This window comes from Anopheles coustani, chromosome 3 (assembly GCF_943734705.1).
Source record: "Anopheles coustani chromosome 3, idAnoCousDA_361_x.2, whole genome shotgun sequence".
NCBI lineage: Eukaryota > Metazoa > Arthropoda > Insecta > Diptera > Culicidae > Anopheles > Anopheles coustani.
Window position 1 is genome coordinate 28,969,031 of NC_071288.1, and position 23,459 is coordinate 28,992,489.

The window sequence follows — 23,459 nt, forward strand, 5'->3', positions numbered from 1 at the left end:
TTACTATCAAGTTATGAACGCGTGATTTATTATCCACAAATCAAAACTAAAACTCCCACTAGGTTTGCGTAACAACTCGTCCATTTGTCTTCCGTTTAGCGTTTTACTCACTAACAACAAATCCAACAGCTTACTTGGATCGTCAAACGATGCAAGCCTAATGTAAAGCACTTTATTGGGAAACCTATCAACAATCATCTATGCCTACCATTGCGGTAGATCCTAGAGAGCTTCGAATTGTGCACTTAACCTGTTCGATACTCCAAGGTATACGTTTGGCGGTGCACAATGAAGTGCTTTACAGTAGGCAAGTACGACGTTTGACGATCTAAGTACCCTGCTGGATTTGGTTAATTTTTTTTTTTAAAATTATTAACTATTTTAAAAAATCGATTTGCTTTCGTTCTTTCATTGTTTCGAAAATAAACCACAAAATATCGATAGATGGTTTTGTTTAGCGTCTTTTTTTTATTATTTTTTCTGTTTTTTTTCTCCTCTGCTTCACTGAAGGTTTTCTGCTCTTTTTTTCTCTTTTCAAATAAAGAAAAAAAAGGTAAAACAATAACATGCACAAACACACCTAATCTATCCGGAGTGTCGGGGAAGGGGTCACCAAGGACTTTTTCATCCCCAGCACACTAATAATGGGTCTTTTTCATACGCCCCCCACACGGATGTCAGGCTGTTGTGCGGCGGTATTTGTTGGAGATGGAAACAAATAAAACAACAATAAAAGAAAGAAATTGCTTAACCGTGTTTTCAGTGCCTTCCTCCGCCGTGATCCTGCCACTATCTGTTTTTGTTTTATCTTTCGTCCTTTCCTATCTTCAGTGTCGCTGTGTTCTACTAGCTTTCGAGCAGCTCTCAATGCCACGGCCTACTCATCTACGGAATTCCCTTCACTCAGTTGAACTGTATAATTGTGTTTTCTCTTCTGGCTTTCCATATGATTCTTACGCGTCCACCAGCCATCGTCCATCCTCCCAGGATGGAAGAATTCTGTTCCCTGCCTCGTTATTGAGCCAATCTTCAATTGAACACATGCATTGTAAGACTTGTTCGGTAGGCGGTGAAAGCATCGTATCACCTTTCCAGCACAAAAAATGTGTTGGAAGCACAAAACAAAAAAAAAAAGGATTCGTAAATAAAAGCTTTGTGTTTGAGTTTGTTTAGTAAACACACACAATGTTCGCCCCCTACGCTTTTTTTGAGGTGTCCTTTTTGCCAAAAGATTATTCCTTCTTGCTTCTCTGTCCAGGCCAGTGCCATTTCCGGAGTTAATCTAATCCGTGAGCTGTTTGTTTCTTTCATTGGTGGGGAGCTTGTACCGACACGCATGGTCAGTCCCCGTCATTTGTCCACTTTAATTACATCTTCTACTTTGCGTTCTGTGGCTCGAGGGATTCGCTCAATGCGGATTGATTCCCATTCGATTTGTTTGCGCTATTCTTCTATTGTGTGTGTGTGTGTCTTTTGAGAGGAATAGTTATATCTCTGGACAAAATGATTCATCACTTATGCCATGTTTAACATGCATGTTGCTCATTGCTGCAAATTTTTGCTCAAGTCTCCCATTGCTCCATAGCAGTTCCAAGTTGTTCGTCCTATTGTTACACTCCATACGATATCCTTGGTTTCTTAGGACCTTTTCATTTGAAATTCTACTCCCACCTTTTTTAAACTGTAATTTTCTCCTACACACCTAGTGTTTTTTGCTTTATTTTTTTTTCTTCTCTTTCCTTCTCTTTCTCTTTCTCTTTCTTGTTTGTCGTGTTAATAGCACCACCCGGTCTCTCTTTGCTGCACGTTTGCGGACATATCACGCACACACGCACTTCTCGTCAACTGTTTGGATGTGTGTCTAATAAGGTCTATTTCTGCCCACCATTGCTTCGTTTCCACAAACACACTCACACGCATTTCAACGGGCATTCATCGTCCTTTCGTCCTTCGAGCTAGCTAATTTGCTAAGTGCTAAGAGTCACTGGAACTGGGCCCCCCTCCGGAATAACTGTCTCCGAGCGTCCGAGTGAGTCGTACGTTTGGGTTTATGTTGAAGGTTGTGTTCTTACTTGTTACTTCTTTAATGTACCTAGGTGTGTCCATTCGGGCCGATTTGCAATTGTGCTACCTTTTTCTTTGTCTCCGTACCGCACACGGCTGTTTTCGATTCAATAATTTATATTATTTATATTGGCTACCGAGTTCAATGCATTCCTTTCCCTATATCACCACATCCTCGAGCAAGACGATTCTCTGCTCTGCCATTTTCATTCCAGTTTGATTTTTTCTCCATTAGGAGTTCATCTTTTTCTTTTGCTCATCCGCTTTTCGTTCATGCTTATTTTACATCATCGTTTGTCCAACCATTATGCCAACTGTCTATACTTATTGCTCTCGCTTCGTTTTCGGTCCGTTCTGTTTACCATCCCCGTGGGTAACCTATTGGGTTTGCGCTTCTTTCTGTACATAACATCGCCCATGTCTCCACACGGCCAGCCTCTCAAATTTGGCTGTTTCTCTGACGTCTTTTACACTCATGTCTACTTCGATCTTTCATTTGCAGGCGATCACGGACAATTCGTTAGCCGTCGGCTCTACGGGCTTTCCTAAACTGACTGATGTTTATTGAAGCATGATCGCACTTTTCCCATCCCCTTCCGATCATCCCTACACCGACACCGCGCGTGTAGATTTAGTTTAATTTGATTTAGCTAAATACATAATACGTTACTACACCGCCATTCAGGCATTCCCCCAAACGTTTGCAGCTCACAGTTCATAAGTGAAGCAACCGTGAGCCGTACGGCGTCTCTCGCCATCGACAATCGACCCCAATCGATTGTTTTCACCCACCAAAACAGTACACAGAGACGCCTGTAGTTTGATTATGCGCGAAAAAGGAATACAGACAACGCTCCCCCTTTCTCTTTCCTAACGTGGCTAGGAAAGGAAGAAAAGAAGGGTCAACAGATAAAGTGTCCTTACCATTTTTTTTTCGGGCATCAGGGGGTGTCGATTTCATCTTCTACTTTCTTCGATTTTAATTCTATCGCGTTACATTTTTACAGTGTCGATGTACACGTACCCGGAACGAACGGTTGCCCGCGTGACATTACGAGGTGATTCCTCGGTTGGCGGCTTCGTGATGGAGTAAGCATTTTTCGTACCTTTGTCACTCCATCCACAAAAAGTTCAAACACACAAAGATATAAAACCAACGATGGGGAGGGGGATTATTAATAATTCCAGAGAAAATATCTCCCATCACCTCCCGATTTGGTCGCAATGAATTTCCCACGAACTCGGGTCCGTGGTGCGCCATGTGTTTTCACATAAAGGCTTACAGGTGTTTTGCAAATTAGGTTTGTTTGTGAAATATTTACATGTTTCACTTTTCAGTTGTTTCACCAAAGGATGGGTAGGGAATGTTTTTTGCACAAGGGTGTATCAGAAAACAAAACAAAAAACGGAAGAAAAAACCAATCAAACAAACTGTACATAGTGTAACGGAGAAACGAATTAAAAAGCCAATGTGGCAGAAGAAAATTATCAGGGATAGGATTAGAAATGTAACTTGCGTGTCTGTGTATGTGTCTTTTTCGTTTCCATGCATTACTCCACCAACGTCGTCGTCGCCGTTGTTACGTTAGGTTCCTCAGAAGGGATACTGTTGATATTTACACCGGGATATGGAGACCGGATACGGGGATGCGTAGGCTTTTTGTTGCATCTTGGGAGGGACGGGGAGCGGCTTATTTTCTTCCGTCTTCGATCATCGATCTTCCCCCCACAAAGGCTTACATTGCCTGTGCGTAAGTGGAAAGAGTCTCCCCCACTCGTACGTACAGGGTGAAGGAGCAGGAGGGACTGGTTTTGGATGAATGGGATGTGCAACGAGCTACCAAAGATGGGCCTATCACGGAACCACGCTCCCCCTCTATCTCTTCTTCCTTAGTAGTACTACTTTTAATAACTTATTGATACGAGTTTTAATATACAGATACGGTTGGCGTACGTTGCGCGAAGATCAGTTCAGTTTCTTCGGGTTGCGGAAATTGATGGCAATCCTTCCCGCGGGCTGTCTCTTCTCTCTCGCTGTTATTTTTTTTTTGTTTTTTGCCTAACAAATGGACGTTCGCCGTGCAAAGGATGGAAGTTTGCTATTCAAGCTGGCCACGCACGCACGCACACACGCACACACACGATCAGAGTTTTCATGGCGGAGCCGCCGGCTGGGGATGGTGGTATACATAGTTAGGTCTTCTGTCGTCTAACACACTCCCTCTCTCTCTCTCTTCTCTTGCTGATAAGTTCAATTTTTCAAAACCTTTGCGTACGACGGATGAGGTGGAGGCGGACCGTTTGCACCGGGTGTGGCCGCTTGGAACTTATGCTACTGCGCCGACGGATGCTGCTGCATGTGCATGACGTGCATGCTCTGCTGGTGATGGTTTTGCTGCGGTGCGGACGTGATGTTCTGGTAGATCGGCTGCACCACCTGGAGCGGACCGACCGGATTGCACATCGGGATCGTGTACGCCGTCGGTGGCTGATGGTGGACGGGCGCGTACGTCGGCGGGCCACCGCCGGCCGGCGATGGCTGCGGGCCCGGATGGTACTGTTGGTGCGGTTGGCCGGGCGAGGGCGTAGTCGAGGGTGGCGTCGCCGCCAGGTACTGCAGGGGCGCGGGCTGTGGTGCGTCGTAGATCGCGCGGTACTGCTGGTGGAATGCTGGCCCCGTTTGGAAGGGCTGCGTGTGGATGGCCGGCCCGTACGGCGTCGTGATCATCTGTAGCGGATTAGGCGCCAGCAGTGGCTGTCCGGTTGCGGCTGCCACCTGCATCTGAGACGCACCGACGGGAACTAAAAAATGGCCACCGGGGCCGGGAAGCAGGTTAGTAAAATTCGTTCCCCTACACCGGCTGTCCTTCCACACCCACTGCCTGGGGTAGTGTTGAGAAATGGGATCTTTATAGAACGCTGGGACTCGATCTTCCTGTGCAGATCGATCTCAAATCTGCGATCCGGATCGGTTTGATCGAGCCCCAGCTGGGATCGGATTTTCTCATCACCACCACTTCCGAGCTGGCGTGCTCGGGCAGGGCTGGTAGAAGGGCACACCGGTGAACAGACGGATGCCCATGGGGGAAGGGGGGATGGGCTTCTCCATTTATTTGGGAGGTTCTATTTTGGCTTGCGTACAAATGTCATTCCGGTAGCTACCTTGGCGTCCATTGCGAATACGCGTCGGTTGGCCCACGTGCGGATGCTGCTGAGCGACCGGGAATGAGGACTGGTTCACCACGTACTGCATCATGATCGGTTGCTGTATGACCTGCGGCTGGAACGAACCCTGCGCTAACGCGGCCGGGCCAGGCGTTTGCGGTGTGTGCGGGCTAGAAGACGTGTGACTTTTCAGTGGGCGTGCGAAATAAGGATTACCATTAATGATACTTATGTTACTGTTAGTAGTTGGTGGATGGCTTGCGGTAGTAGAACGGTTAAATGAGATTAATTATTGGGGTTTTTTTTATTGGATTTTGGCAGTTATAGTTTCGCGATGTTGCGATTCGAATTTGCGCGCGTTCATTCGATTTCGGGAGTCGTTTGCAACAATTTTGTTTTAGCAATAGCAGCAGTAGTAGTAGTAGTAGCATTAGTAGTAGTAGTAGTAGTAGCAGTAGCAGTTATGCGCCCCACACGACGATTATCATTTTGGCATTGTTTTGCGAGCGAATCAAAACGATTTTGGTTGGTTTTGTTTGGGTTGACCAATTTGTTATTTTTGATTTGATATGCACACACCACGGCGCGTTTAGGGCCGTTCGGGGTAATGATGGGCGTGATGTGGTGGTAAGGGTCACATATTTTGCACGGGCACATGTGAGGATGTGATTGATGGTTGTTGGTGGTGATGGTGGTGGTAGTAGTCGTGATCGTGGTCATGTGATAGAAAATGTGTGTGTTTAGAAAAAAATTAGGGTTATTAACATTAATTAATGGTGATGCGAAAGAAATTTTGACTACCACTATATCCTAACCATGGGGCAGGCAAAAGACACGTTTAAAATTGAATAGAAATTAGGCGACATGCAAAAAAAAACCCAGTTTCGTACCTAAACCAATTCACGCTCGTTCAACACTAGAATCGAAATAGTGGGCATTTTGACCGTCACGCAAATTGTATTTTTAATATCTCAACAACGACTGCATATTATTTTTTCTCTGTGTGCTTTCGAGCACATACTTTTTTCTGAATTTACATTTCTCTTTTTGAAAAGAATTCCGACCTAATCTTTTTTGCTTTACACCGAGCTAGCGGAACGATGGAGAGGTGCATCAACAAACCAAAAAAAAAGGTCCAAGATAGTCAACAAATCTACTAACAAGTAGCCGTTTACGGATTCGAAAAATCGTTAAATCTGACGAAGCGAATGTGGAAGAGCGATCAAAAAGACCGCCGAAAAGCGTTCCGGCAAGATTACAAGCGATGCATTCTAGTGTTGATATTAAAAATAGGAAATAAAGGAAGAAATCATAAGCCAACATCTGAAGGTCATGTTTTAAATGGTCATCCCTCGCTACCAAAATAAACAAGCATAATTAAATAAAGCATTAATCATGAACAATCTGTTCGTACTCTTGCCGAATTACAGCGTTATCAAAACAAAAAGCCTCGTGCTTCTTTTCTGTCCTTGATATGTTTGATGGTCGTAAAACGGTTTCTTATGTGATGGTTAAAATAAAGTGCAAAATGCGATAAGACATAAGACAACTTGATCGATCTCCAGAAACAGTACCCTCATGCGCAAAAAAACAAACTAAGGGACGATAACTCAAACCAAAAGTAAAAGCAAGATGTTTTCCTTAAAATCGAGTGTGATAAATAGTGAATCATAAAAGTATACAATCAACATTCAAACACACAAACACACACACACATATACAGATAGGGAGACAGATAGAGAAGAAGGAACGCTCTGGTGGCCAGAAAACGGCTACCGGTACATTCCGATACATACCGTGACGGGTTGGGGGTGCTTGGGCTGCGGGGCGTAAATGGTTTGGCCGCCGGATTCAGTGTAAAGACCTTCTTGGCCGTTGTTCCGGGTTTCTGTTCTCCACTTCCGGCACCACCGCCACCACCGCTGGCTCCATTGTCCGGCACACCACCTCCCGGGACGTTACCGGGTGTGTTCGGTGGTGGTGCTCCACTTACAACAAGCGTGCCACCGCCACTGTTCGGAGTGTTCTGACTGCCAGGAGGAGCTTGCTGCTGTGGCGGCGTTCCACCGACGGAGAGCGGCTGCTGCGGCCCACCCTGAGGTGGTGGTGGCTGTTGTTGGTTGGGCGGAGGTTGCTGTTGTTGCGAGACCAGGTGCGGGGAAGGAGCCGGTACCATGCCGGAGGTGGTCTGGGACGCCTGGTTCTGTTGGTTCTGGTTTGGGGGCACTTGTTGCTGCTGTTGCTGCTGCGGGTGTTGATTGGGGGCCTGCGGTGGTGGTTCGTTGTGCTGGCTCACCATTTTGGGCTGCGGCTGGTTCACGAGTGGTGGCGAACTGTGATCGAGGAGTGGCGGGGCCGAATGATCCGGCGGCTGCTGGCCCTGCAGCTGCTGCTGTGGCGGTGGAGGCTGCTGGTGCACGACCACGCCACCGTGTTGCGTCGGAGGGCCCGCTTGATGCTGCTGCTGGGTAGAGGGTGGCGGCTGTTGATGCACATTCGGCATGGGAGGTTGCTGCGGGGGAGCGAGTTTGAAGTCCTGGCCGAACTTGCGCAAGTTGTCGATCTCCATGTCCCGGTTGCGGGGGACCACTGGACGCTGAGGTTGCGGCGGTGGACCCTGAACCTGCTGCTGTTGTAGCAGCGGTGGCTGCTGTTGCTGCTGCTGCGGAGGCTGCTGTTGGACACCCATCATCGGTGGCGGCAAATGATGCTGCTGAATTACAACCTGCTGTTGCTGTTGTTGTTGTTGTTGTTGCTGCTGCTGCTGCTCGGGAGAACCGACGGATGGAGGTGGATGATGCGGTGGCACAACCGCATGGTGTGGATGCGCCATATGCATCGGAGGCTTGGACAGGGCCTGCATCTGCTGGGGGTTCAGCGATGGCGGAGGCTCAGTGTACGTCACCTGGGCCTGCGTGTTCGGGTACTGCCGTACCGCACGCTGTGGAAGAGGCTTCTGATTGCTATTTACATTCATGTTTCCACCCGCACCGCCACCTCCACCACCGCCGCCGCCAGGAGGCCCGGACATATCTCCCCGACCGCCATCGCCGTTCATCTTGTTCGCGTTCATAACCGACGCTTGCTGCACATGCGGCGGCGGCTGTTGCTGCTGCTGCTGCTGTTGTTGCGGGGGTGGCGCATGTTGCTGCTGGTGCTGCACGTGACCGTAAGGCGACTGGTTCGCGTGCATACCGTACTGCGGAGGGCCGGATGGATGCTGCATTACACCACCACCACCGTGTTGTTGCTGATTGTTCTGCGGAGGTTGCTGTGGTGGCGGCTGCTGCTGTTGCTGATGTTGCTGCACGGGCATCATCTGGCCATAGTTGTTCTTGTGCGGCGCCTGAGGGCTTGGCGGCTGTTGCTGCTGCTGCTGCTGTTGCTGGGAGTTTACGGAAACCGGTGGACCTCCGTTATTGTTGTTGTTATTGTTGGCTAGTGGTGGCGGAGTGCTTCGCACCAGCTTGCCTCCCTGGCCCGGCTTGCGTTTGGCCGGCACAATGTACTTCGTGTTCGAGGGCATCGCGTTGGTCGTGTTGTTATTATTGTTGGCCACCGCCGAGTTGCCGCCCGTATTGCTTGCACTGCTGGCGCTATTACTACTGCTTCCACCGCCGGTGCTACTGCTGTTGGAGTTGATAATGTTCGAGTTTTTATCGTTTATCGCCACCGGTGTGGGGGCGCTGGCGTTAGCCCCCGCTCCGGGAGGACCCGAACCGCCCGCGCTCGACGCTGCGGCGGGCGCGTTCACCGGACGACTGACGGCGGCAAAGGCGGCCTCCTCGTCGCCGTTCTCTACGTCGATGCGCTCCTTGTACACCGGATTGTTCTCGATCTCGTTCGCAATCTTCTCCGCCTCGAGCTCCTGCACCTTGAACTCTTCGCTGTCCTTCTTCTGTATCTGCACCGTGTAGCCGGACAGGGACTGGTCGAACGTCGAATGTACGCCGTAGATCGTCTCGTTCTTGTGGAACATCTCATTCACATCCCACCCGTCGGCGCTGCTGTCCAGCTCGAGGCTGCTGTTGTCGTACAGGTCGCCATTGAGGCTGCCACTTTCGCCGTCCCACGGTTCGAGCTCGCGGTCCTCCAGCCAGCTGGTGCCGTTGCAGCGCGAGATGGCCGTGTCGGTCTTGAAGGTGTCGCGCGTCGCGTACTCCAGGTCGACGTTCTTCGCCGCGAACGTTACGATGTCGTTCGGCTTGAAGATCAGCTTCTCGGTGAACGAACCCACGATGATTTTTGTCGTGTTGTCCGGTCCTACCTCAATGCGATGTGCCATTTCCAGCGCAACCTGCAGTGAAACAAAATTATTAATCCCGTTCTCCACGTGACCAACAAAACGAAACATACCGCAAACAGTGGGGAGAATGTCCGGAACACGCCCTCCCATATTTGACCGGCCGGTGTCTGGATTTGCACGATGTTGCCGACATGCGATGTGGCCGCGTATATAAATGGTGCATTGTTGTAAATGCCCTCCGCTTGAATCGAACGCTGCCGTGTGGTCCTGGAAACATTAGGAAATTAAATCATACATTACTAAACGGCGTTTGGTATAAATTTAAAATTAAAATATTTCGAAATTGTACACAATTTTCCAGCAAAATAGTTTATGGATTAACCGATGCATCTTCAAACAAAAAAAAACTTCTTGAAAAAAAATCGTTCGTCGTAAATCGTAAAGCATCAAACTGAACCATTTGCCAACGTTTTTCATATCTTTGCCTCATGCGCGCAAATATCGTTTCGTTTGTTTAACAACGGGTATTAGTTGTGTTGTAAATTTGAGAATATTTTGGTCACAAAACGCGCTTTGAAAAGGATTTTTTCTGCCAGCTTCGATTTCGTAACTTGTTTGAAGAAAGTTTTGCATTCGTTCCTTGTTTTTCAATATTTAAAGGGACGTTTCCATGTTAAAACAAGCACAAATAATGTGAAAAAGGGTTGCGGAATCGGGGGAACGGAATCTCATTGATGACATTTAATTGCTGTGATAAAAAGAAACTCAAACAACCCAAGACAGTACCGATAGATAGTAGTGCTGCAGCTCCATGGTGGCGGCGAAGATGTATCACAGATTCATTGTATGCACAACGTTTAACAATTCAAACGAAAAAGAAGTGATAATCGAATGATTCGAATCGAATGCACATACACACACAAAACCAACTTGACCGTTCCAAAATCTTGCAGACAGCTACCCGACCCGTCTGCTGCCCGCCAGTCGAGAACTGTGGCCCGAAACGAAACGTAGCCGTCACGACACTTCTTGGACGTTGCACTTGCACTTCACCGACGGGTGTTGATGCATCATCGTCTCACGGTTGCAACCCAAAACAAAGGCATGCACAGTCGGTGGCAAGCGCCTTTCAGCTCGTGAGATTACTCTTTTGCGTCGATCGTTTCGTGCGAATGGTGGCCATTCTGCATTCGCTGCTGATGCACCACGCCACACACTTACACACACTCAGTTAATGTGCATTACTACCGAGCCACCGTCGGTTTCCTTGTTTATAAACCGACCGTGTGCTATTGTCCTGCATTCCTGACCGGGACCGTTTGTGGCCGGGTGTAGGGGATCAGGTCAAGATTTACCGAGCGCAACTGTTTCTTGACTGCATCGTTGCACCGGTTGAAGGACACACACGCGTGACGGTGCAGTAACTTTTCCGGGTGGGATTCGTTCTGAGGAGACTCATTCAGCTACGATAGAGCTACACACTCACTCACAAAAACCCCATCATTCTCTCTCTTTCTCTGGGTAGAAATCGATGTCGATATCTCAGGATGTTCCGTTCAGGATGATAACGCTCTTTTTTTATCTCGTCGCAAGCAACAATAACATCGATCAGCACAATTGTGTGGGGGTGTGTCACTGACGGGCCCGAATGTATGTGTGTACTTAATTTTGTCCAACTGATGTTGAACACGGAACTTGCTGGGGCATTCGTCCTTTAAAGAACTGTCCTTTGATGTATTCAACAAAGCAACACGCGAACACAGAAATAGAAGTGCATTAAATAGGTTACACACAAACACGTAATTTACACACAAGTTTGGACAAAAAAAATCCCTATATTATTTGTCTTTCACACAACGGCCAGCCCCCGATGAGCTGATATTTTAATGGCACTTGTTACAAACAAATTCACTGATCCTTGTTTTTTTTGTCGTCAATGCTGTTAAGCAAGTACAGTTATCCGCAATCGACTGAGGACGAGTGACAAATTGGGCACCAAAAATTACGTTAAAAATGTTAGAAACGAGGGCACAAAGAACCTGTATCCTCAGCGTCGTACGGAACGAACCGGGAACTGGTGTTGCGCTGATTAAACTATATATAAATGTTGCTTCCTGTGCGGCCCCATCTCGGTTTCCTTCACATGAAAGACACACTAACTGTCCCCGCGGCAAAGCAGCACATTTTTGCACTATTCGGTTTGTTCGTGGTGTTCCCTAATCGTGCGTTCCCAACACAAAAGAGGGAAGATTATTTCAAAGCTGGGAAATAATTGTCTTACCGCACACCGGCAGTTGTGGTGCGTTAGAGTACATTACATTTATTTTTAAACCCCCACCAAAAAAGAAACAACACATGCGACACGCACAGGAAGTGTTGATCGCACTGTTATTCTATCTGAGCCCCGGTGCTGCCGGGTTTGTGGGATATTGGGAAGGATTTTCTTTGACGAACAACGAATCGAAAGTAGCGCCAATCCAATGATGGGAGGTTTTCTGTGTTGGGAGGTTTTTTTTGTGGCAAAGATTTCCTGGCAAGATTGGGATTTAAACACACAAAAACAAAATTCGAGTGTCTCAAACTCTTGCATGTTTCTGTTTACCCTGGACTAATAACTTAAAGTTTGTGGTTTCGATGCAACTTTTTACAACCGCCGGGCGCATACGCAACCGACGCGAAGAAAGAATACGAATGCTTCAATTATGCAACTGACGAAGACTTTTTCCACCTCCAGCACATCGCACGTTCGTCTCGGTAATAATAATAACCTAGAGCGGGATTCTGTTGAATGGGTTGAATTGTTGGCCTAGGAAAGCTATAAACTTCCCTAACTAGAAAACGACCTTTTCGTCCCAACAACGGACCCGAGGATCGTCTCACAAAGAAACCGCGATGGAGAGAAAACCACCACCATTTTGGCCATCGATTGAACATTGGGGCTGGTAAGTGAGCGAGTGAGCGAGAGGGCAGAGCCGTTTGGCGTTCGAAGGGGCAAAAATTGTGACTCCAAAAGCCACCACTCAGATGTGAACAATAAAGGACAGCACCATTTTGCTATATTTATTTGCAATGAAGTTTGCAATTTTCCTTGCCGACTCTGCGTGTTCTCACGATGCATTCTTTTGTAGGCGTTGTGAAAGCAGTTTTCTTTTTTATCAAACACGTACACACACACAAATACACGGTAGTAGACACACATGCACGTGCGTTGCTGCTGGTTAATCGGAAAATGTGTTCACATCATTTTCTCCAGTACCAGTGGGGCCGGACCACCATCATATCTCCGATAGGCAAAATGGGGTCAAACACGCACACATTCGGTGGCACACGGTCGCACTGGATCGAAGAGGGAGTTGCAATTTTCACGACTGTTTCACCACGGCATAGCTGTACGTCGCAAACCGTAAACGGGGCACTGCTTTTACGCCACCTTTAATTTTCCTTTTCGGCCACCGGAATACACCGGAAAAGCTTTCCTCCCCGGTGGGAGGCAGAAGAAAAGAAATCCTTAACCGAGACCCGAAAGCTCAACACGCACACACCGCTGGGAAGGAGCACAGCCCGACTGCGACTGAGGTTCGTCCCGAAGCGTTTTCCCGACCGCTCTTACCCGGTGTGTGCTCCGCGATGGGCCAAACCGAAAACCCTCTCGGCCTCTTTCGCTCTCTCCCGGTGGTGCCGGTGTCCCCAACACACGGTGCCATCCGGTTGTCCTTTCGCATGTGCTGAGTAGTGCGCGGTCTCCATGTGCACATACACGCAAAGACCGCTAATAAACGTCCCGGCGGATGGGAGACCGTAGAAGGTTGGGAAAGGTGTGTGATCGGAAAAACCATGAATCGAGCTCCTTCACTCGGCATGGTACAAAATATAGTGAGAAAATTTAAATTCTTTTCGCCAAAGAGATAGAGAGAGAGAGGAAAAGGAACACAAAAAATTATCGTTTGCCCCTTTCCCTTTCTTCCCTCCCTTCCAACAACCTTCAAACAAAGCAGCGATGCAATCCATCCGTTTCCTTAACTGCATCGGTTGTGCGTAAGTATAAGTAGTTCACTTTGGTCACCTTCCCTATTGCTTTCCTTTCACAAAACATAACATTTATCACACGACGACACTCTCGCGCCTCGGTTTACCGCTCGCCGAAAGATTTCCCATTCGTGGAAAATTCGAACCACATGTCGGCGGCGCAGGAGAAGTTTTCCGCACAAATACACTGTTTGATCCTGCTGTTCATTGTTCACCGCCCCACCGGATGACAACACGGAGGGGGGAGGATTTCATCGGGGAAAATGAGCGAGTAAAAACAGAGAAAAAGAGAGGGGCTAGAGAATGCGATTTTTCCGATACATGCCATGCTGGATGTGAGCATGAAGGTCCAGGAAATTCACCAACAAATACGTTTTCTTTGCGTGTGCATTTTAACTAAACGAAAGAGGTATTAAAGCTTGGTTTGTTTTTATGTGTTTTGGAAATTGTGAGGAAAACCTGCACGAGAAAGCGAAGGAAAACCCCAATCAATAAAGAATGGGAGAAAGGTCTCAATCGGCGGCACGGAAACAGGCAGGAGTAAGGATTTTTATGCTTCTTTGCCAATGCTCCCAAAGAGTGGTAAACATTTTTCCGGAGAGTGAGTGAAAGGGAGAGAGGGAGAGAGAAAGAGTAAGTTTTTCGCCAAAGCATACCGACGGACATGTGCTAGTGTTGTGTCCGGTGGCCGGTGGTACATATGTTTTCTAGGACACAAGGAAATTCACCCTCCACCTTCTCCTAAGCCCTCTTCCCTGTGCAACACTCAGAATCATCTGCGCGAAGGAAGAAAACCTTCTAGAAGAGTAAATGGGTTTATTTTAAATAAAAAAACTCCAAACCCTTTCTTTTACCGCACCGCCTCCTTTCCGGGGGCATATCCTTGCGAAAAGTCTGAATGAATTTTTACAACGCACTCTCGGGCAGCCTCGGCAGACAATGGGGATGGTATGACCGTGGAGTATGGCGGCACAACGTTACCACCGCGGTGCATTCAGTGATATTTTCCACGGGATCAGCGGCGTCGACCGTTGGCAGGTTGCCGGCTTGATACGTAGCCGAGGATCAACAATTGCATTGCAGCACCGTTGACGATCACGCGACTAAGATAATGGCACGTCATAAATCTGTTTATCAAATACCATCGTTTAAAATACGCCTGTGAACCCCATTTGAGTTTTTTTATTTGGGGAAAAGTTAATAGCTTCTCAGGTTTGGGTGACGAAAGGAGGACAATTCAAAGATCAAATTGCCACCGTAATATAATTCTATGGATTCTTTGGTAATTTTTCTACGTTTTACACCAATTCGTATTCAATGTGAGCAAAAGCCTTGAAAAACATTTGAGTTCCGTACCCAACCGGGATTGAAGTTTTTTTTTGTTAAACTGTATCTCTAGTATTTGCTTAATATGACCTGGTTAATAGTTGACAGATATCTGTGTGATTGGACCATCTTTTCTAAATACTTGTGATTCCTCAAAGATCGCTAGGAGATGTTGCAATCATTCACACAAACAGGTTTAAAATGGATATGCTATTGTTTATTTATATACACCGGTAGGCAATCAAAGTCAGACGCTAAAAAATTGAGCAATCTTTTTACTTTCAGTTAAGTTCTCTTCTTCCCGAAATTACTATCGACACGAAACTTTACATGGGATTCCTTCTATCTATCCTCTTTACGAATATACTCTAAAATATATCATTTGCTTAAAATATGGCAAACGAGCGAAATAAGTCTTTTTCAAACGAGCACCAGACAAATCACTTGGAAGTTATTGTTGGATTATTTGGTAGCGTACCAATGCTAATTATACATTTTTAACTAGTTAAAAACTAGTTTTTTAACAGATTTTTAACTAGTTAATAACCTTTTTTGCGAACTCTGAAAAAAATTCAAACAACTATTTAAAACAAAACGAAAAAATATGCTACCATTATTCCTTCACTTTCTTCCAATTATTGCCACAGATACAGAATTTCCACTTATCATTTTTACATATTGTTTTGTAAAGGGGAAGATTAGGAAAAGTCCCCTGCGAAGGTGCGTGTCGTTATCTGGTTTAGAGAAGACGATAAGAATGCTTAAAGACTGGTCGACTGCCTGCTATACTGTAGGATCTAGAAATTATGTCAATGAACAACATGTTTGAATAGAAGATTTAATATACGGCAGAGATGGAAGAATTTTCAAGTGTTGAAGTTTTACATAACTTAAGTCAAATTTACTGTACACATAAGGTAAATAATGTTGAGAGAGCTTCGAAGATCAAGTATGTAAGGAACCAAACTAATTCTGTGAGAAGATCGCTTCTTACTTTTCGTCTCAAAAGCTCCAAGACAAACAATCTCTATACTCAAACAATCAGAAGCATTAAAATAACATATGTTTGTGCTAACATGGTACCAAAAACGATTGTCCAGGTGTTTCCGTACAGGATAAGTTTGGCTATTTTCATTTTTAAGTCAAGCTAACATGCTTACCATCTCCCATCAATAGCAGATTCCCCTACAAAAAAATGCTTAAGCAGGCAAAATAATATGCACAGTAATTCCAAAGCAATTCCCTTTTTCGCCGATTACGTGATCGCGTCTATACATATGTTTTGGGAAGAAGAGTAAATCCTCGCCATCGCGTGGTAACGTTGCGTCAGCCAGCAAGGCTTGCGGACAAAATCAATGCTGCCCAAAATAACCACGACTGTTTAGCGGTCGATCCGAAGTTAGCATCGAAGCATAAACAATGATCAGTCGCGTACATTAACTAAGCAGCGCTCCAGCAACCATGTGTCTTGTTCGGCGACACATTGTGAAACAGCGTTCGCTGGATTTGACAGCCGTCTGTTTCAACGGGACTTTGGATCCGTCATGTTTTAAATGGATTTATCAAAACACGGATGTGTAAAGTAGATTTGTTTTTCAGTTATAAAGATGAACTTTTCAATACGATGCTTACCTGGCCGGACCGGGCCTAGTTTTGCTGCGCTTGCTCATATCGCTACTGCTGCTGCTGTCGTCCGAGCGGCTCAAGGAAGAGCCTTCTCTACGGTTTCGCGTCGGGACTGGAATTTTGACTATCTTTTCCTGCGCGGGAGTGCTTTGCTCCCTTCGCCTGCTGCACTTCGTCGTTGTTGGCCTTTCTTTCGCTCGTTTGCCTTCGCGGTGGGCAAATCGTTAAAACACGTCCGTTGACGACAGAGGTGAACTCGCTCGCTGAGGATTGTTTCCGGTTGTCCTTATAGTCACAAGTGGAAACCTTTGTGCACCTAATCCTTCCAATTCTTCCGTTCCCCGTTGCAGTTTTCGTGACCCACTTGACACTACCTGATCTGCACAAAAACACAACAGTCACACTGACACATGCATTCACATGCACACAAGGGATCTTTAACTTCCCCGGGGGGGCCTCGCAACCCCTGCTCTTTACGCAGTCAATCGCAATTTCCTACCAATGCAGTCCGGGCGACTTCCCCGTCGAGTGCAGCTCCACCAACTTAACCGAATCTTTTATGTAACCAACGCAACGCACGTACGAACGAACGAAAAGCAAGCTATGCTGGCCTGTGTGTTGCCGTGGCACTAACGTACCGCTGTCACTTTGACGCGCGCGGTTCAATCGCTAAACCGACTTTCCCTTTGGTTTTCGCTGGTTCACTCGGACGCACACTTGCAACGACGATGCTTGTTTTGTAGGAAAATCGGTTTCTCTTTTCCCTTCGCCTCGTACCGCTGCAGCACCCTCGACCAAGAGAGGGTTGGTTGATTTTCCACAATGTCGCGAAGCTTCTTCGCGATTACGATGCACCGGGTCTCGTGGGATGGCGGATACGCTGTCGGACGGGACGGTGATGGCGGCAATGCTGGGGAAATGTTTTCTTGGAAAACACGCACTTTCGCGAATACAGATTCTGCTGCTCGCGCGTTGTAGTCTGTGCCCGTGTGTGGCGAATTACGCACTTTCTTCGCGACTGCTTCACTCGGGAACCATGCGGGCCCTTGTTCTGCTGCTAGAGCGTCTTTGAGCAAACACTTTCGTTTCCGTCACACGGATGCAGAACGTTGCTTGCTTTGTTTGCCCTCCTTTGCAATCTTCGTCCAGTTGCATGTGGGGTTCGGGAATATGGATCCACCTAAATCAAGCAGCCAACTACAACCGTCCGGGTGGGTACGTTGTGTCGTATCACGATGAATATCCAGCGGGCGTATGGAATCGCAAATTTAGCACGATCGAGCCGAAATGTGCGGGACTCCGCGCAAATGGTGACGATGGCGATGCTGGCGAGGAAACACAACCCCTTTCGCAGCACAACACGAACCGCGAGTGGAATAATCCACCGGAGGAGGCAATGCTACGCAGTTGCCTTCGGTTTGCTGCGCGCTACCAATTACATCGACGATTGCGCTTTAATTCGCGAGATTTCGATACGATTTCAACAATACAAAGACTGTATGGTACAAAACTGCTGCTGCTGCTGCTGCAAAACTGGTACAAAACTGCTGCCAAGATTTCATCTGCCATCTTGGACTAGTGTTGGCAGAACCGTGATTCGGAAGACTCGAAAACTCGCTCCGTATTGTTTGAATTTACAGCGCAGTAGATTGTGTACAATCGGATTTTATTTCGTCAATAATTCGAAAAATTTAACAAACGATAGAAATAATCGACAAATTTGATATTCATACATGATATGACGGATTGGGATTCGGACTTGGAGATCCGGATCTCAGAATGGATTCGAATCGAAAGATTCGATTCCCTGCGGGGATTTAATTTTCCCACGACTACAAATGACCTATCATCGAAACCAGTAATTCCTATTATTGGAACTGAACTGAACCCATGCGTTTTCGGCGGGCAATTGTTAAATATTTAAATGAGATATTTATTTCTTTTCATAAGCCAACAAATATTTAACGACAAAATAAATATGACAATATATCTTGTGCTTTGACCAGGTTAAAATTTAAATAAACCCTAGCACCTCGGTATACATTTTGAAATATGTTGCCTGAAAGTTTGGTTAAACAAAATTGGAAAAATGGAAAATCCGCAATATCCATAGGAAAAACCTAGTGAGAAACTCTAAAAGCATACCTGTAAAATAATAGATTTTGCACGGGCAGTGAATGTTCTCCGTATGCTATTTTATTTACCTACGCCACATATCTTTGGCGTTGTCGGTTGAGCATCCTTTGGTTCAGTGCAAATCTTCTTTCAATACAGAAATGTCCACGCGAGATAATAGAAAATCAGGAAAGATTTACAGGCGGCGTAACAAACAGCAAGCCGAATTAGCCAAGCAGTATGAAGCGTTCGAAGAACAGGAGCACAAATGTTCAGATCGTAGCAATTCCGTTGTTCTCGGTAAGTTGGTTAGTATGGTGTCTTTTATTATATGTATGTTCTTATTATACTAGTTGCTGAACTATATTGATTACATCAATGTTTCGTGTAGTTTTCCCGGTTAATTTACTAAATTTGCTATTTTTAATTTTTAAAAATTTATTTTAGCATCACCAGCAACCAGAATAGTTGAAATGAGTGAGTCACAAACAAAAGGACTAAGAAAATGTGGTTGTGTAAAATGCAGAAAACAGTCTGAAGTGAAATAAGGAAATTCAAAAATCCGGCGTCAATTACACCGCCTTTGTAGAAGAAGTATGAAAATGGGCCTGTGGATTTCAACAACAGGATTACAACGATAAACTAGATGATCTCAGCAGTAATATGTGATGAGCTAGAGATGTAGAAAATGGTATAAAAAAGCCGCTAACTTGTTTAAAATGAAAAAAGATTCTTTATTATTTGTTCAACTGTAGCTGTAAACAAATCCGAAATAGATCAATTAATGTCCTTTAGTTGCTATATGGTGTTCAATAAGGTATGATACAGTTCTTTCGTGTTGCATTCATAATGAATCGTTTTATGTTAGCTACAAGTAACGAACTTCTCTGTTTACCAAAATGAAAAAAAGTGTCAATTATTTCCAAAAACATCCGTTTTCCTTCGAAATTGTAAAATTTCGGATCGTTTTGATTGTGCTCTTGTGAGTTATTTTGTCAAGTTAGTCAAAAAAAAAAACAAGTTTAGTTGCTGACGACTCACACACGCTCGTACTACGTAAGGACCTTCCTTTGTTGCATCCTGATTAAATCCTTATCATGTACTGCCACACGCACCGAGCGAATCCAGAAAGGAAAGTAAATCTAATTTTCTCACAATTGATGGGAAAATGCAATCAACCGGAAAATGATCTCGTTCCACGCTCGTTGCATCTGGCGACTGTCCCAAAACGGCCGCGTTCGCTTTAGTCTCTATCGAAATGTCTCCGGGAGCGGATCGGATGGCAAAATCCGATTCAAAACTAGAAGCCAGCTTGCGGGACCTGCTGAAAGCAATAGAGAAAGCAAACCTCAAGGAAAAGGAAATTTACGCATTGTTCGGTCCGGTTCGGTGGCGTTTGTGGCGTAAAGTGGTGTTCCGATGGTGTACCGGAATGCTGATGTTTATGGCCATGTGCTTAGCCGTCGTTTACGTTCCAACGGTGAACTGGCATGTGGCGGCAGTTGGCCGGTTGGTCATGCTCGAGCTCCTACCATATTGGGATTGGACTCCACTGTATCGTGCTAAATGTTTGATTGCTAAATCAAGTGAAAATGCTGGCACGGATAAATTGGAAATACTACCAGCTTTTCCGGACGATTGTGCCGTTTGCCAGAATGTGGGTAAGTACTGGTACTTGGAAGAACTCGTCGGAACAATAGTTTTGCATATTTTGAAATGTGTTTTAGAAACAATTTCATCGCGCGAAAATGTGTCCTACGAAACATTATTTCGACATCACCTGATTCGCAAAGTTCCAACCGTCGTCAAGAATGCCCATCCACCTTGGAATGCAAACGTACGCTACGGAAGCGATTGGAAAAGATTCGCAGCGGACCTCGAAGACCTGCTGTTCGCCAATCCTTGCGACTTTCGCACCAACCTTCTGTTCAAAGCTTCCACGGCCAAGACGTCCGCTCTGGCGCGCATGCTGGACCTCATTGGCGAATTCAAATCCGATGCCGAAGGCCCCGACGGTTGGTTCGTTCAGCTGCGAAACTGTGCTCTTAAACCGCTGAAGAAAACGAGAGTCATGTTCCGAAAGCCATACTTCTACGCCCCCCACTGGGAACCGCCATACACCAGCTGGGTGCTGCTTTCGCAGGCCTACCGAGGATCGTTTGAACTGACACCGCATGTGGCCGGACTGGTGATAGTGAACCAACTGCGTAGCCAGCTGCAGCTAACGCTAAGACCACGAACGGAATGTGAGGGATTATGTCGTCCCATGTGGCTTACGCTTCGGGAGCAGCAATCTTTGGTGTTTTCTACCGCCCTGTGGAACTTGAGCTACTTTCCATCGGAACTTAATCAGACTTCCGTGACGTTCGTTACCGAAACGTACGAAGATGTGTAAAGTCCACATTAGTATTTTTTCAAATCTATTTCCTGTTGGCTATTAGCAACTGATTGAAACATGCGTGTTTTGCATGCATGGTGAAATAAAGACCGACTTCGAAAGATAAAATTAAACGTTGAAAGAAACAAACCAGTTCGACTCAGTAATGTTTAGTTGATTTATTCACATCATTGGTTCCCAGTGTGTTTATCAGCTATGTTGTTTCATATCATAACATTTGTATCATCTTAACAATCATTGCATTTCATCGTTCATCATTTAAACCATAGATCGCTCGTCTGTTTCTGTTGTTCTTGCTGTTGTGGTTGTTTTGTTTCGCTTTCTGTTCTGTTGAGGTGTACGAGTGTGTTTTTGGATTTTAGTTTTGTTTTTTTTTTTTGCTTTTATCGTTTATGTTGGAAATGGGGATGTTATGTTAGAGTGTTGCCACTAGAGGGAGCAAGGGCGGTCGCATGTTTAGCTGGACTGCGCCATTTAGAGGGTGGTGTGTATTCGCCATCTAACATGTTGAAGGAGAAGGGTAAAATTGAAACTAGAGCCTGTGACATGGTGTGGACGAAGCGTAACAAAATATTGCAGAAAAAGCTCTCTGTCTCCATTTGTGGCCCTTATGGTGGCCATAAACGGGTTACGTTGTATGCTGCTCTATTCTTCCTTTACTTATACAACTTTTGGAATTATCTTCTTGTAAGTAGCTGATTAAGGTGAATGCTAGTGCTATACGGCGATTCATGTTTTTGTTTCGCCTTCCTTCGTTCGATTTTGTTCGTTTTCGCAAGCGTTTTTTTTATTGCAAGTTGTACGTAATATTTAGTGTTATTATGACATGTTGGATGTTGGTAAGAGTAGGTTAGAGTTCAGAGAAAAGCGTAGAGGTTGGTGTTTCGTAGTCTATGCTGAGTTAGAGTTAGTGTTTGTAGAGCAATGTTTATTACTTTGGGACCAAAAAACGGTAAAAGAATTAATAAAGATTTGTATTTGTTTGTATGTTCTGTCACGCACGAGAAGAGCAATTACCGAAGTTTGGAAAGTACCGAGAAATTTCTTAATTTAAGTGAAAACGAATAGATGCTGTTTTTATCTCTCAAACTGCATGAAGATGAAACATCATTCGAGAAACTATACGTTGTATTGAGTTATCGCGACGGTTTCGATAGGAGTTTGAACAAGATTTTTTAATTTGCTCCATTACTATTTGTAACGCACCTATGGACGAAACGGAATCAAAAGACCAAACCGTGGCCCTACTAGCAGACCTCTACGAGTTCAATTGTACGGTCTCGTTCGTTCGCTCGTTCGTTCGTTCATGAGGACTCATCTCATCCGATGTTTAAATCTCGACTGCTGGTACAGCGGCTTCACAATAGAACTTGAAACAATTATCGAACTTCAAGTGGTCGACGTTACGGAGCGACCCCCCACCTTGTACTACCGCTACCGCTCGTAACAATCACGCTGAAGCTTTGAACCTTCTGCCCGGATACCAAAAGTGGTCGTGTGGATGTTGTGTCAATATGGTGGTAGTGTTCAATTGTTTCTGTGTAGAGTGACGTGTGGGGTGTTTGCTTGTAATGCGTGTTTGTTTGTCCGCTCCACAACTCGCCCGCCTCGCTTATGCCAATCTGCAATCGTTCGGCCCTAGAATACGGGGGGAGGTTTGAAAATGGACTGTAAACGGTTGTAAAATAATAGACGATTGTCATTGTTTGGTTTTGGTTTGTTTGTTGGGTGTAAGGTGTAAGTTAAGGTGTAATTTGATTTTTGGTTTTTTATTTTATGTTTTTTTTGCAAGTAAGTATCAATAGCTGAGGAATGGTGTAAAGGTGTAAAAAACAAGTTGCACAACGAAAAGTAAGTAAGTAAATTTGGAAAATAAAAAAAATAGCAATTCAGCCCGCAATCGTTAATCTTCACCGGCATGGCCAAGTCGTTAGCTGGTCATGTATCTGTCCAGTTCGATCGCGAATAGCTTGTGGCGGTTTCAAGGAGTTTTTTTTGGTAACATACGCAATCGAAAGCCAATACAGCGACGAGAATGAGTGTTAGAACGGGCGTGTACTTACGATTTACGAAGAGCATGGCGATTACAGTAGTGGCAGCGTGCTGTACGACAGCCGTATAACAGTTATTCAATCGATCGATCGTAGTAAACCACCGCGCACGCGAAAAGGGAATTCCGAAGCGAACTTCCACTACATATTTCTACTTTCTTTCTGCTTACCGCTGGAAGCCACCACGACCCAGTGTATGCCAATCCGAAGAGCGTCATCTTCCTGTTAGTGTGAGTATATGCGTGTGTGTGTGTGTACAAATGGATGTGCATTTTGAAACTAAGGAGTTCAGGAGTAATGCTGTGTCCGCAAAGGATGGCCTTGTTATCGGAAAACATAGTGAAGTGAGCTTTTCGAGCAGTGACATGAGAATGGCGGAAAGTTTCGAGAAGATAAAGTCAAGGCTGCTTCCCACTAAAACGGAGCAGCTGGTAATCGCACA

The 23,459-nt window shown here is 45.6% G+C and overlaps 3 protein-coding genes across 4 annotated transcripts in view; 1 reads left to right on the top strand and 2 right to left on the bottom strand.

Moving 5' to 3' along the window:
* LOC131258941 (vacuolar protein sorting-associated protein 37B) overlaps positions 1 to 23,459 on the bottom strand; it is a 492,072-nt gene that overhangs the window by 354,672 nt on the left and 113,941 nt on the right. The window lies entirely within an intron of this gene.
* Positions 731 to 16,553, bottom strand: LOC131258918 (ataxin-2 homolog). 2 transcript variants are annotated; one of them, XM_058260318.1, is made up of 5 exons: positions 16,460 to 16,553; positions 9,586 to 9,742; positions 7,026 to 9,526; positions 5,227 to 5,399; positions 731 to 4,866 (listed from the first exon to the last, which is right to left on the bottom strand). In XM_058260318.1, exons 1-5 carry the CDS (start codon positions 16,495 to 16,497, stop codon positions 4,397 to 4,399), a joined length of 3,339 nt encoding a protein of 1,112 aa, XP_058116301.1. In that variant the 5' UTR covers positions 16,498 to 16,553; the 3' UTR covers positions 731 to 4,396. The 2 variants fall into 2 exon arrangements, with proteins under 2 accessions (XP_058116301.1, XP_058116300.1); XM_058260317.1 differs by having other exon boundaries at positions 5,206 to 5,399.
* Positions 19,827 to 20,963, top strand: LOC131259002 (uncharacterized). The gene is made up of 2 exons (XM_058260414.1): positions 19,827 to 20,229; positions 20,296 to 20,963. Exons 1-2 carry the CDS (start codon positions 19,827 to 19,829, stop codon positions 20,961 to 20,963), a joined length of 1,071 nt encoding a protein of 356 aa, XP_058116397.1.

Excerpts from the sequence above, each read along its gene's own strand:
- LOC131258918 (XM_058260317.1), bottom strand. The coding sequence starts at position 16,497 with ATGAGCAAGCGCAGCAAAACTAGGCCCGGTCCGGCCAG. Across the intron at positions 9,743-16,459 it reads ACTAGGCCCGGTCCGGCCAG|GACCACACGGCAGCGTTCGA; the intron begins GTAAGCATCGTA and ends TAATGTTTCCAG. Across the intron at positions 9,527-9,585 it reads CATTCTCCCCACTGTTTGCG|GTTGCGCTGGAAATGGCACA; the intron begins GTATGTTTCGTT and ends GTTTCACTGCAG.
- LOC131259002 (XM_058260414.1), top strand. The coding sequence starts at position 19,827 with ATGTCTCCGGGAGCGGATCGGATGGCAAAATCCGATTCAAAACTAGAA. Across the intron at positions 20,230-20,295 it reads TGCCGTTTGCCAGAATGTGG|AAACAATTTCATCGCGCGAA; the intron begins GTAAGTACTGGT and ends AATGTGTTTTAG.